This window comes from Opisthorchis viverrini (genome assembly GCF_000715545.1).
Source record: "Opisthorchis viverrini unplaced genomic scaffold opera_v5_433, whole genome shotgun sequence".
Taxonomy (NCBI): Eukaryota; Metazoa; Platyhelminthes; class Trematoda; order Opisthorchiida; family Opisthorchiidae; genus Opisthorchis; species Opisthorchis viverrini.
The window spans coordinates 3994-18891 of NW_008752093.1; the positions used below are offsets into that span (position 1 = coordinate 3994).

General features: G+C 44.8%; 1 protein-coding gene across 1 annotated transcript; it reads left to right on the forward strand.

The window, feature by feature from the left end:
* Positions 1–234: 234 nt before the first annotated feature.
* Positions 235–13690, forward strand: T265_15312 (hypothetical protein; the record flags this gene model as incomplete). Its single annotated transcript, XM_009177522.1, has 8 exons — positions 235–348; positions 1319–1518; positions 3647–3834; positions 8423–8682; positions 10501–10535; positions 10584–10859; positions 12245–12377; positions 13335–13690. Coding segments are annotated over 8 exons (1302 nt in total), but the record flags the coding sequence as incomplete, so codon positions are not given.
* Positions 13691–14898: the final 1208 nt, after the last annotated feature.

Consider the following 14898-nt stretch of genomic DNA (forward strand, 5'->3'; position numbering starts at 1 on the left):
CCTTTCACACGAACGGAATTCGCTGAGAGACAAGAACACCCTGTCGAAAACCTGAATCCTGCGATTTAGCCCATGAAAGTGAATCTGTGACCCTGAAACAATGCGTCCAATTAGGTGTGAGATGTCACCTTGGTCCTCCGCTGAGTTCGCGTCCAGCCGCTGAGTCCAGTCTAACCTCAATGTTTAGGGTTTGTGGTCAATTTCCTACTATCATTGCCCCCTTGGATCTTTTAGCACGCTAAGCTCTGCCAGGCCGGTTACCATGTGCGTAGCGCAGTTACTTCTGCCGCAGCCAAACCTTCCACCGTCCCATCACCCCAGCTTTCAACTAGTGAAGAAGGCTTCCAGGTAAATTTTGTTTTTTCGGTACTTTTAGGTAACCTAGTACTTGGTACTTTAAGCCACTGACTTGAACAAATATTCGTTGGGTCACTGTATTATGTATTATATGAAACCACCGGGGTAAAGTTGATAGGTTCAGGACAATTTCTGCAGATGAAAAACAAAGTAATCTCCTGAACCATGGTTGTGTATCACCAATACTTACACATAAACCAACCAAAATGGCGGTCGCTCGATGCTGCACTGATCTCCGTTCCCAGTTTATCATGGCCCATGTGAATCGGCCGGTTTTCGAGGTTGAGAGTGATGGGTTTTTGCAGAGTTTGGTTTTTCTGAAGTTGCTGTGTTGACGCTAGACAGCGTTTACTTTCCTGGTACGTGTTCACCTGGGAAGACCCCCATTTTCTGACGGTGAATCATTCATCATCATTTTCAGCTGTAAGAACCGCATACTTGTCGTACAGTTGTAGCTACCACAGTTTCGTTCACCGGTGATTTAGGGAGGTGGGGTAGCTAGGTGCGGATTGGAGGCGGCAGCTGATGAATTGGCGCGAGTATCAGTGGACTGTTAAGTAAGGGGTGTGGAAGGAAGCTATACATTGAAGTTAATAACTTGGGTACATGAGCGCCACTGAGAGCACGGCTGGGCAATGTCTCTAACTGCTGATGTGGCCCGTCTCGGGGTCCCCATCCAGGAAGATGGCCGCTTCGGCCAGCCGCTGGGAATAAAATCGATAGTTGATTCCGCTCATTAGTTATTTTATCAAACTTGTTATTGCCTGTTACCGGCGATGCCAGCTCCAAACGGTAAGCTCTGCAGCCTCCAGTTTTCGCGTGGATCGCCCTTGATGCCTCTAAAATCAGCACTGTCTTTGGTGCGGGTCATATTTCGTCATCCGAAGTTTGAGCAGGTAGCTTGATAACTTCCGCTGTGTTTATCTGGAACTTACTTAATTCTTACCCTGCTTCTTGACAGTTGGCTTGCATCTCCCAACCATCCCTCTGGCCCTGCTATTCCCGTGTGGCAATTGTATTCAATGCTGGATCTCGATACGAACGCGAGGGTAAGGATCGGGGGATAACGCACCTCATACGCCGCTCTTGTGGCCTATCCACATTTGATCACAGTGCCGTGAACATGACGAGGCACCTTCAGCAGATGGGGGCGCGTGTCACGTGAGTTGTTTCTCGCTTACTAGTTTCTGTCGGTTGTATTTGCTGTTATTCCTCTGTAAATTGCTGAAAGATATCAAAGACTTTTCTACGTGTTTTGATATTTGCCTCTGTCGCTTCGGCTTATACCCCAGACCAGCGTACAAGACCCGCAAGATTGCTCCATCCATCCTACCCGCCGCCGCCTGGTGTCAGGTATGGGTTCAATTCTTCCTTTCTTTGGTTGTGGAGCCAACTTCGAGGGACAAGGGGATGAAGCTTGAAAAAAGCGTTGCGGGCGGTGCATAACAATAGGTCGTCTGACTTAACTACCTGATAACGAATAAGCGAAAAGGCCAGCTTATTGGATCGCGAGTAAGGCTGCTCGAATTGAGACTACTGGGTATGGCTATAAAATAGTTTACTTTTCAATGGAATTATGGAACAGGGAAGGCTATTCACTCGTGAGATGAGCCCCATGGAATGTATGACCGAGGTGGCACGTGGATTGTATCCTCCGTCGATTGCTTGATCTCTTTCAATGTTTTGGTAAACGTTGGCGTAAGCATTGTCGCAAGTAGCTGGCGTAGCTAAAAAAACAATGAAACTCTCTGGGGCCAAAAGTCCCATGTTCGTACATGTTGATGTGCGAATAGCTTTGATGCTACGTTAGCCATGCTGACTTATGGTCCGCCCTGTGAGGTAATGAACACAGTCCCACGGCAGAAAGGAGGGCGTGTCCCGTAAAAGTTTCCCGTAAAAGCTTCGACACGTGTGGATTTTGGTTGAATCCGATGGTGTTCTGCCCTTGTTTGGCCTAATTCATCTTTCCACAAACTAATCCAGCACGCTGATCAGCTGCGTTCGTAATTCACTTTTCGACCAGATATTGATGCGGTCTTGCGGTGATGCTCTATGAAATGGCTTGTTCTCACCGTGTTGAGTTCTGCGTACGAGACGTAAGATGGATGTTGCTTTATCCCAGACGATTGAAGCCATGAAAATGTTGACCTCATTTTGCGTTCATTGCTATGATTGGCGTCATGGCGGTCCCCAACTATGAGTCGGAAAATTTATTGTATGCAAGTTAGTTCACATATACGGATAACACAGGACAAATGTGTGGTGTTTCAGGAGGTAAACATCGTCCTTACTTTCAAGACTATATTGATTACTACTACCTGATGGCTCAGTGATTAGATTGCGAATTTACTGACCGGAAAGTCCGTGGTCCGAACCTGACTTCTGCATCTCGACTTCTATCCGGGCTTGGGCAACGTGACAGTATCCCATCCATCGTGCTTCCTTCGGTTGGCATGGCAGCTAGGCACCGAAAAGGTGTTACGGCTGAGCGATTATAATAATACTAGTAATTATCATCATCATAGATTGGTTTACTATTAAAAGTTTGGGAATTACCGTGCTAAACTTTTTTCTCATGATCACCTGGAAGATCCTCGAGTACCGGATACAAAATAAACTGCGCCCCAAATGTTTGGAGGTATTTGTGCCGAATCTTACCTGCCTACCAATTTTTGGAAAACCACTTCAATATGAGTTTCGAGGTCTGTTTCACTGGATTTAGCCGTTTGTATTTGTTTCATTCTGAGGGGCTTTACCAAAGGGACTGGTTGAACGTGTTTCCTCTGATAGCTCGCCATTGAAATGCGCCTTTAGACGTTGGCTGAAATGGCCTTTTTAGTGATGGTCCCTCTGGAAGAACAAAATTATAGTTTTTGGGATTATCTTATTTTTTTCGCTTTTTTACCGCTCAAGGCGCTACACGCGTCTGAGTTTAGTAAGCCGTGTGTGTCGATGTTTTTGGTGCTAGATAAAACTAGTCCATGCGGTAGTTAGTTAAATCCAAGCGGTCCAAATCTTGAACTGCTGGTTGATCAAAGGTTGGCCAGAAGAGGGCCTCGATCTTCATAACTACCGTTTATACACTTTCCTACATCAACTCAGTTATGGTGTTTCAATTAGAGGCGTAGTTACTGTGCCCCCTTGGGTTTGAATTTTGTCAGTGGTCACAGATTCTTAGCGGAGAAAGACACCACGGTAACGTCATATTCACTCATGCCTCATCCCCCAATCCACTACTCATTGAATCTCACTCTGTTCTTGACATACATTTTGACTTCATTTACTCTAGCTCCACCACCACTCGGGAACATATGATCTACACTGTGGACGTGGCACCAAACCTTGTTTCACGAGCCGGCTCTATACTCGCTGAGCTGGCTACGGGTTCGGTATTCTACCATTGGGAACTCAAATCCATTGCAAACAAACTGATGAAGAAAGATATCGACCTGTTGAATCGCCGACATTTACCCGCACGTGCGTTATCGTTCATTGACGTTCCGTTGTATATATTCTTGCTGATTCGTGTAGACTTCCTGCTGTAATCCGGTTACTATCTAGTGAATACCCTGCCACATGAACAGAAGGGATATTGTTTGCTAGTAATATATGTTTACGTGTATAAGTCCCCTTGGAAAAAAGTGAACCATCAGGATTGTTTAAGGAGAGAATTTGAGTCGCACTTTCTTAGGATTTTTACATTCATCTGAGGTAGACACTTACTGATGTAAAGTATATTCCATTTAGGAGTTCCTTCTCTCAAGTTTCTTGGAAACGTGACTACATGCTGCCGCCGTAATTGACCAGTAACACAAAACATCGTAACGTCTTTTCCGTTGATTGTGTTGTTTGCTGGATAAACTTGAGGGTGATCGTACTTGACTCCCACTAATTAAGACGCAACAACCAATTGTCGAGCAAATGAGAAACACAGAACGACTTCGATTGGTTGTCCGTGATTTCTATGACAGGCTGCTTCCCACTCCCCAGTTTTGTGGAATGGTATAGTTCCTCGTTGAGTCCTAAACAGCTTGCCTTGTTGTTGAAGACAGACTCGTTAGTGTGGGTTCTGGGACACTGAATCTGTCTGTAATGGTGGCAATCAAATTGTCCAGCTCAGCGAACAAACCAACGACTATCTACGCTACCTGAACTACTATGGTGGCATCAAATTGTCCAGCTCAGCGAACAAACCAACGACTATCTACGCTACCTGAACTACCAACATTATTCTCTATGGTTTAGTTTTCTTTACTGTACAACATACTACATGCATACCGGGCATCCGGACGCGAGTTTGCTATGCACTGACCATGGTGACACTGTTTGGAGTGGCCAGTATCTTCATTTCAATACAGTTCCTGCGACGACATGCAAGCTAGACTTAACCGAAACGCTGTTTCACAAGGATGAACTTACGTGTAAAACTGGTCAACCAACCAATATAAATTTGTGGAAAAGGACTCTGTTGGCAAATGTCTACCCAGAAAAGTTCAGTACCTTACGTAGCAAGCCACACCTTCTACCCAATGTGGCCACCGCAGTAATGGAGAAAAAGATGGATGTGTTTACACTTCAGAGGCGATCATGCCTTAAACACCACCAAGCAAGCAGAGACTTCAGTTCACCTTAAGCCGCACTCGAGGATCAGCTCAGTTGTGCCTGGTCTTGATAACCCGGGAAATTGTTTCAAAATAGGTCCCAGAGTTTGAATGACCAATTTATCATCTCCCGCCTGAAATACGCAGCTACCTACTACGGCAGCTACAACCACTGTACGACGACCACGCGGTTACTACAACTGACAATGATGATGATGATGAGAGTTTGAATGATCATTTTACCTTGCATGTCATTTATAAGTTCAGTTGCAGTTGTGATGATGCTTAAATCGGCTGAACCGATCGACGATATCAGAACCTAATTAAAATCGGTTCCCACGGACCTTACAGCGCAACGGGTCAGCATCATTAGTGGCAATATTGAACTGGAGGTCATTGATCGCACAACATATCTTTGAAACAGGCTTCCAGGTTGACCATGTTCACCATGCTGGTACTCCTTTGAAGTCAGAAACTGCTGATTTTCTGCCAAGCAATGTTGATCAAAGCGCATCAACTCACCTTGGAACTGAACCTGAACAACCCCACTGAGAGCAACGTTATCCAATGTATATAATTAGTTAACCGTAAATGCTGAATCAATGGCTCCTTCTGAGGAGCCAGAACCGTAATATTGAGTATGCGCAAAAGATGACTTTGAACATGACTAACCAGGCTGCTCCTGTTGAAAGCTCCTCACTTGGAGGGCAGTCTATTTCTGGCAATACAAGCGGATTCGTGGCTGAGCTATTTCGCTCTATCCTTTGAAGCACACTGTACAAGTCCATTTTAGTATGAGTAAACCAGTAGATCGACAGGTTGGATGATCGTGAGTGTGTCGTACATAGTGAGATGAAAGCGAATGAGTTTAATAATTTAATCTGGCGATGATTCGAGAAGTTTCGTGCATTCATCCTGAATCAATTGGCAGTACTATCGGGAACTGCTTGAATTTCAGTTGTCCGGTTTGGTAGGATAGTCGATGTGATAAATATTTTACCGTTTGGTTTCGTCATATCTACTATCCTCTGTTTTTGTATGCAGTGACAGTGTCGATGTAAGTTATGTTGGAGGTGCTTGATTAGTTAGGGACCTGAGTTCATTTTGTTGTTAACGCGGGTACAATCAGCCAATCAAACAGCTGAACAGTAGTGTTTTACTGTGGTACCAACAATATTTTGACACAACCTATGTGGCTTGCATACATGCTCACTGTATCGAAAGGTGCACTTCACTGCCAGTGACTCAACTGATGAACACAAAGCCAGCCCAGACAGCTTCATCAGAGGTCCTTCCTAGAACCAAAGGCCAACGAAGACAGCAACTACTCGGTTTCTTCTGCGTCAGTAAACAAGATGATTTCAATCACTGACGGACTGTGAGTGAATCGAATAGAATCCACTACAGTTTAGTTCGCCCATCAGTTTTATGTTCATGGTGTATCGATTTCCACTGAGGGGATGAAATTACCTCGTACAATAGAGAAGCGTTTGAGGTCCTAGCTCATAGGGAACTAATTCAGCAGCCCATTGAAAGTAGCTTGTCAGCAAGCCACCTCCATATCGAATTCAATCAAGACTTCCAGGATATCAGCCATACAACTCTTCAATGGTTTCAAATTGTGAAGCAGATTCATGTGGAGATACCTCTCAAAGATAGCGTTTTGTACGAGAAAGCTGTGCAGATTGTTCTAAAAGTGAACACTGGAACATTTCAGGCATCAAATGTATGGTCCCGACTTTAGAAAAAAATTGTCTGGACATCTACAAAGCAAATGTTCCTACTGTTGGTATCGGTGTTGAAAGTTGTATTTAAATGTGTGGAGAACGGCGTAACGGTCCAGCTGTGGCACTCCTTCAGTGCTTAGTTGCCATGCCACCCGAAGAAAGCACGAGGGCCGAGATCCTGTCAGATTGTCAAAACTTTGACAGGAGAAGTAGCGATACAGATGTCAGGTTCGACCTACGAACCTTCTAGTCCGTAAGTTGGCGCCTTAACCACTGGGCCCTCTCGAACTCAAGAAGGAGGTGACGTACCACTAAGAACTATTGATGAATTTCCAAAAACCAGCTCGGCGGTGTTAGCTAGTTGTGGTAAAAGACATGTTAAACTTCTGCACCACGCTGCGAGATGGTTCAAGTGGTTGGGGCGCGGATTCACTGACCGGAAGGTCCGTGGTTCGAACCCGACCTTTGCATCTCGACTTCCCCTGTCTAGGCTTGGGCAACCTGGCAGTATCCCAGCCCTCGTGCTTCATTGCTCCATTGCTGTTTACATCATATGGCACTAGAAAGAGTCAATGGAAGCCACCGCCCCTTTGGGGGGATAAGAATAAGAAAAAAGGCCTTCCTGTGAGAGTTTTTCTTCCGAAGTTGGATATAGTTCATATGAACAAAAGTTCGGTGAACAATACCTTCCTGGAAGAATGTGTTCAATGTGCTAAAATGATGCGACGAAATACCCCGCGTCCGATTTGATCCAAAAACCGCCTTGGAGTAAAATTCACCCTTCCTTGATACAAGTAGGAGCACTTTTCGCCACAACGCCTGTTTAATACTGTCACAGGTGAGATTGTTTTGCACCTTATGAGTTCACTCCGGTCCGCACATCTCGGAATTTCTAAACAATCGAGCATCCCAATCGAGCTTCTTGAAAGTTGGAGCAGTGGCTGGGCTATATCAAATGGATGAAATTATTCGGCACGAAAGTGACCAACCGGAACGAATGATCTATACCCGGTCTGTTTTTCTTGCAAAGGTGAAGAGGAGCGTTAAAACTACCGTCGCGACCTCTGAAATTTTGTTGCTGCTCGAAAGTTAGTGCGCCAACCACTTGTGGGATCATTGTTATTCACGTCACCACATCAAACTTCCTGATGTTATACACGGGTAAGTTTGTCGGTTACCGGTCATAGAATATCAGTACTCTTCTTGCAAAGTAAAAAAGAAACCAATACAGCTAAGGTTGACTTGAAATAGTTCTTCCTTGCTATGGATGTTGCGGTGCATGCGACCTACCCCATAGTACTACTAATCTTGCACTACTTGTCCTTCGCCAGTAGTGAAAATAACACCCGACACCGACGTCTATCCTCTTCGTTGGTATCCCGCGCAGTTAATCCTTCAGCCCGGAGGTTGCACACGCTCCCTAAATTTAATTGCGTGTTTTCGAAATTGCGTTAACTTAGTTCATACTGTTAAGATGCCGATCATCCGCGGCTTCCTCGCCACGAAGCTGCGTGAAATTACAGCATAAGTCGTTCGCGTTTATTGCTTTCTGCCGGAAATTTTATTTGGATCACACTGATTACGCACTAAATTTAAAGGGGTGGCCGGTTATGTTGTTGGAAAATATAGCCTCAGTAAGACAAATTAATTATGCGGAATCTTCTCACCAATGAACACTAATTTGTGCTTTCGTTTGTGTGAAAACAGCCTTTATCTATGTCTGTCCTTTTTCCACAGTTGCCATGGAATTACTCCATGAGGCTGCTTTTGGCTTAAACCCGCTCGGGTCTGGTCTTGGGTACTCTCTCTTTGCCCCAGCTGACCGAGTGGGCTCCTATACCATCGATCAGATCGAGAAATTTCATCAGTACTTTTTCACTCCCGCCAACACCACCATCGCTTTGGTTGGACATGAATCAGATCAAGATGGCCTTGAATTATTGCGCCACATCAAGGGTGGCCTGAAGGTTCGTGCCCCCAAAACGGTTCCTGAAAAAGTGGGGAAAGTTCATGGATTTGTCGGAGGTTAGTCGCTTACTTATTATCTTTGGTATTGAATGTCTTTCCTCTTACATCTTACATGTGACACATTCAAATAAACTTTCTATTTTACGCCTCCTCGGCCCATAGCTTGTTGATAAATTGACATGTTTCGGCGTATTGGCGAACCAGAGCCCTTGCCTTCATAGCAGGTCTAATTTCTGTGAACGTCAAAGATATAACTACTACTGGGAACATTTTCTTTGTCGCCTGTCTTGTGTGCACTCGCCCATTTCCAAGTGTGAAGGCGTACACACTTGTGGAATCAGCTATAGCAATTGGTACCATCCCCACTCCAGGAAGTTCACTGTGTCACTAAGAATCCTCGCTCATTCGAGACAGCTTTTCTGTACTAAGTTTCGCTCCCGCAACCGGTCAGGAAGAGAAATGGGACTCCGATCGAAATTGACCTATTATGCGGGTCGAGAGGGGGGCGAGACGGTTCAGTGTTTAGAGCGCGAATTTGCTGACTGCAAGATCCGTGGTTTGAACCCGACCTCCGCCTCTCGACCTCCTCTCTCTAGGCTTTGGCAACCTAGCTGTATCCCAGCCCTCGTGCCTCCTACGGGTGGCATGGCAGTTAGGCATCGAAAGTGTACTACAGCTGAACGATTTTATTCTGCGGGTCAGTCTCTTCTGACGGAGAGCTTACTGACAAAATATAATCCATAAGCCAAACGAGTGTCATTTCTATGCTGGTCTCTGTTGAAGGTAGTTGCTCCCGGGCTAGGTATAAAATTTTGAAATCGTGAGTTCAATTTCTAAAGATCGTTATAACACAAAACCTTGAACTGGAATGTCAGTTGGTGATCTACGCCCATGTACAATAGTGTCATTACTTGTCGAACTTTCAATGTGGTTATGTGTTATCGCAGCTCTAGAGAAGCTGCACTCCAGACTGGATGATCGCAGCGGGTTGGAAATGTTCACAGTGAGGCCGCTTACCAGCTTGGACCCAAATGAGAGCCTGGTACAGTCCCAACTAATGTTTGTGAAGTTGTGGCTTCATACTTGAGTTTTCTTGACTTTTGTCATGGTGACGGTGTCATTATGAGGGGAACTTTGTTATATCGCAGGTGATTTACAGAAAGTTCACACTATTAATGCGCTAGGTTCGGTGTATGGTTGTATCACTATCGAAATTGAAGCACTTAACTTATTATCTCCATCGTTCCAAAAGACACCGCCCCTTAACTAGCATCATTTGACTTGTTCCCTGTGAGGAGTCCTTGCTTCGTGGACTACTAAATTTTATTAACCGGGACATGATTGCGTGACGTTTCTGGACCATGATTTTCCACTGTTGTATCACTGTCAATGGTGTTGATGACTGTCAAACAAAGCATGTGTCCTGTAAAATTCCGGGTACGAATTGACAAAAGTAGCAATGTGTCTAGATGTGGCGAGTTTTTATCTGCTCTAATCTTGGACCGATAGAGAACCGGTGTTTATGGCTGAAGATATTGTATGCGATGACCAACTCAGGCTGTGTCGAGAATGTGTATCTCCCATTCTTGTCCCTTAATTCTTTCTGCACCAAAGCAAACGCTGCAACCATCGTTCACGTTGCGTTTTGTTTCCATCCCGGTCAATCCTACCACGTTAACTTCCATTCATCATGTTTTGTCCAGTCTGTTATAATTATCAAATACAAAGATGTACATACATGTGAGACATTGCTCGGTCACCTTGGTTTAGCCTTGTCCACTCTAGCATTTAGATAGCCATCTGTTCCTTTGACGAAGGTTTTTCCTTCTTTGCACCGAATGCTCTAGGTGACATACGTCGTGACCTGGCTGCAGCATCCAGCGTAACAGCGAATCTAGCCTGGCCCACGCCTGGTTCAGAAGTTCAGCAGTTCCAATGAGACGGCTTTTGATTTGGCTGCCAGCCTTCTCACTGGCGCCATCGGACGGGTCGCATACTCCCACGGTCAGACACAAACTCACTTAGCGCCTGGAAATATTGATGACGGAGTTGAAGCTGTCGCCTTTCATAAGGCATACACGGGAGATGGCCTCTTTGGTGTCAGCGTATCTGGCCCAACAGCTCAGGCAGTGGAAGGACGCCTCTTCAACATTGTGAGTGCAATCCGAGCAGCCAAGTTTACGACTGAAGAGTTGGCTAGAGCGAAGTAAGTGATCTGCTTGAATCGACCCGCGTTATATGTTTGTTATGTAGATAGAAGGAATAGCAGTTTTAACTCTGAATGGCTTTTCTGTAGAGACAGCGGTTGAAACACTTTCTGGGGGTTTTCACTTCAAGCCATCTTTATCCGATCGTGTCTGAAGTTCTCACAGAGTCAGTTCATTGATAGCTCAAGTCGTTGTGGATCTGAGGTAAATGCATTAACCCTTGTGATTCTGAGCAGAATCACACAACCTACCTTGACGACTAATGTCTCGTTTTTTTCTGCTAGACTCGTGCTTTCTAAACCGCTTGGTCCATTATCGTGTCGTTCCCACATGTATTTCTTAGCTTGACGATACACGTGATCCATTTATGTGGCCTTCAGGTTAGATAAATAGCCCAAGTTATGTTATTCCTTCCCGTCAAACCATTGCCACAGATCTTCCATAAGGATCCGAACGACTTAGGTGGCTACACTTACGATAAATTTTATCGCCAGAAAATAAAACTGTGTCTGGCCCTTGCTCGGCCTAAATATCGTTGGCTGGAAAGCCAATTTGGACGTGGGGAAATTTCATATAGTTGGGCATTCCTATGCAGTAACAGCTCTCCAGTCATTCGGCATAAAAAGTGAAGAAACTTAACGCTGTGATGCCTCTGAATCGTGTGACCTCCCGGTTATTTGTCCATCGATCAGACAGTCCCCTCATAGCCTTGGTAAGACTTGTACTAGATGGTGATTGTCAAATGGATGGTATGCGATGAAACGACCAAGAGTGCTACGATCCAAACGGGTGTTAACGATAGGCCACGATGATAAAGCTTTAGGGAGACAAAAACCAACAGAATTGTTCGTTTGGATGCGTCCCCCGTAATATTGTGGAAAGCTGAGGTTTTGGTTTTTGGCATTTCGGTCTGCTTAAGCATCGAATGGCGAGCTTATTGAGGGCTCTGCTAAGCGTTTACCGCGTTTTTAGATACACAGCGAACTCAATACCGTTTTTCTGAACTTCTTCAGTCCGAGGAACCAAGCGCAAAGGGTACTCCAAATAAATTAAGATTCACGTTGATGTTTAATTATACCAGGTCCAAAAAGCCTCTGTACCCTCCGTGAGCACGTACTATGCCTCAAGCATAAACGGTGGTTATCAGGTAGCTGGTAGACAGGAGATGTAACTAATATTTGGTTGAGTCTCTCGTTTAATTCTTCGCTTCCAACGTGAAATATTTTTCTCTGTTAGTGGCAAACTTGACGCTCCAACCTTCGAACTATTAATTCGAGTGTTCGGGTATCATCTAATGCTAATTATGCTAATTATTTTCACTTTTTGAACAATTGCGTTGTCGATCTGCCTGCACTCGTTTTTACGGTTTTTGTATCATTTCCAGAGCATTACGGAAAGCCGACATCCTGATGTCGTTCGAAAGTCCCCTGACTTTGGCTACCGACCTAGCTGTGCAAGTTTCAAAGCCAGGACATATGTACCAGAGCCCAGAAGATCGTACTGCTGCTGTAGACAAGGTCACGTTGGAACAACTTAATGGGGCAAGTCATGCTTTATCTCTTACGTGTACTTGAGGTGGAACATGAATGTTTGTCTGTTTGGTGAAGTTGTCCCGCGTAGAGTGGTTTCATTACTAAGACCAAAGTGGTTCTGTCTGTGGTTCTTGTTAGTCCAGCTGTAGGTACAGACTCTACTTCCACACCGGCAGTTTTCCCGCTGCAAGATCCGTGCTTAGGCTTTCCTCTGGAGAAGTGCGATCGTTCTTTTTTTAGTACACTCTGGTAGAGTGCAAATGCTATTCAAGTTTTGTTCTCATACAAACTAGCAGAAGATGTGGACTGTCTTCAGGGATCGTCCGGAAGCGTATAAATATATGCTTTGATTTCGGCAACTCATTTGACGAAGGAAAGCAGTCCTCAGTCGTCTAACCAGTTTTTGCCTTGACCTAATAATACCTTTCATTACCTTATTTTGTTCTCAATCCAACAAGTCACGTTCAAGGAACCGAAGTTGTCTTGGCCTGCGGATTAACCTTGGTACCCGCTTGTGAAGTCTAAAACTTCTGGTAATGACCGATGAAGCTACCGTTAGAGAACAGGAAGTTAACTTTCATCAATAGAACTTGACCGAATACGTTTTTCGTTGAGTGGTTTGAGCAGCATCTCAGTTCAAGGGGCCAGTTTTGAACACGCATTACTTGTAGATGGTCGCATATCTTTCGAATCAAAATTCTCCGGAACTTTTAATCCCATATTTAGGTTCGGTCGAAATTCAACTCCACCCGTTCTGATCACACCCCAATTCGTTCAACGTATTGGTTTATTAGAGTTACTTTCCTGATGTTCACTACCCTGGGTGAAAAACTTGTTGACGTTTAATTTGATGGGTAGTTACACCATAAGGAGCTATTCTTTTGTTTGCATTTAATGAAAGACGTACGTAATAACGTTCCTTTTGTTTCTCACCCTTTACAGGTTTTCAGCCAAATGGCCAAGTCATCGAGAGCAGCGTTGTCAGTTGTGGGCCCGGAAGCCGGAGAAGTTCTACCACTGACTGTCCTTTTGTCTTAGTGCTTTCCGATTTGTTCTCATTCGTAGGCCGTAGTGCACTCACCTTGCCTCTGTTTTAAACCACAAACGACAGTTGAATTACCTTGGCACGTTGCTGACTTTTTGCTCAGGAGCTAAGGCATTGTGAGTGTTGCAGTGCACAACCATTCTGAATAATCACTGTATGGTTTTACCATAGGAACACGGTGACTTTCGGCCTCGTCCTTGTCGGTACTTTGTGTTTCTAATGCACAAATAGATGGTTATTATGACTAGACTACGAATGTATTTCTGTGACTTGTTTTGTTTTCTCGAAAAAATGACGTGCCTCCGTTGATAGGTTTTTGGCGAGTCGTCATTGTGACAGGACACTAGTGCTTACCGAGGGTATTTAATTGCCACGAAGTCCAAAAGACATCATCATTACTAATAAATACTGACCCTCTGTGGCCATAAAAGTTCTCTACGGGGTGAAGTACCTGCAGAGCAATTTCGAACTTGTTGTTTCTTCTGTTTCGTGTATTCTTCATTGCCCTCAGCCGGTCGAGTCAATGCCCCATCATACATGGCACAGAAGGCCGAATCCCGTAAGGAACTATATTTGAAGCTAAGCTGGCAAGCAGAAACCGAATGAGACGTGAGTATTTATGGGTGGGCGGATTTTTACGATCCGAGTTTAAATGACCAAAATTAGAGGTAGAGATGGATTTGATCACAAGCAGCTTCTTGCACCACAGAAAGAATTCATGCCCACATATGTGTTTAGCCGAAAAATGGGGAACAATAACTTAGTAATCCGTTCTAGGCGACAGTCCTACCAAACACCACTGGCTGACTACTTCGGATTTCTGTCTGGTTATCTGCGGAACCGGCCAGTAGGCTGCGTAAGTGACTAGCTGGCACACACAGGCTATTTGATATTCCATCCTTGAAAACCTAATTTGCTGGACGTAAGCCCGGGAAGGACTTGCATCGGTTTCGTGTGGAGATAGTGTGGTCAGGCGTGTTCGCTTAGCTTCCGGTCTAGGTTCGAGGACATGGTAAAATGTGTTAGGGAGCTCTGAATCTAACGTCCAGGACGTGCTTCTGCAATTCTGCTTTGCCCAAAGATATTGCTCCTTCAGCATGGTAAGCCCAAATCTCGGCTCTCACGCACACTTCATAGACGACTGCTCCTACCCTTGAGTGTCCTGGCGGAAGTCGCCAAAACTGATACCGGATACCATGTTGTCAATTTCAATGTTCTATGTCCTGGTTGCTGTGACGTTTCTATGTTATTGAGTTGACAGGATTATTAGATTCTCACGGTTTTCACCCCATTAGTGGGTCTGCTAGAGACTTCCTGTCCGGCCTGTGAGGATTTGGTGTTACTTGATAGTTTGGAGGGAGCATGTGGAGGTTTTTCGTGAGTTGGTCTTTCCGTCTGGATTTCAGAAAGAATCTGTCTGACGTATACTCAAGTTTGTCAAATATAACACCTCTCAGATGA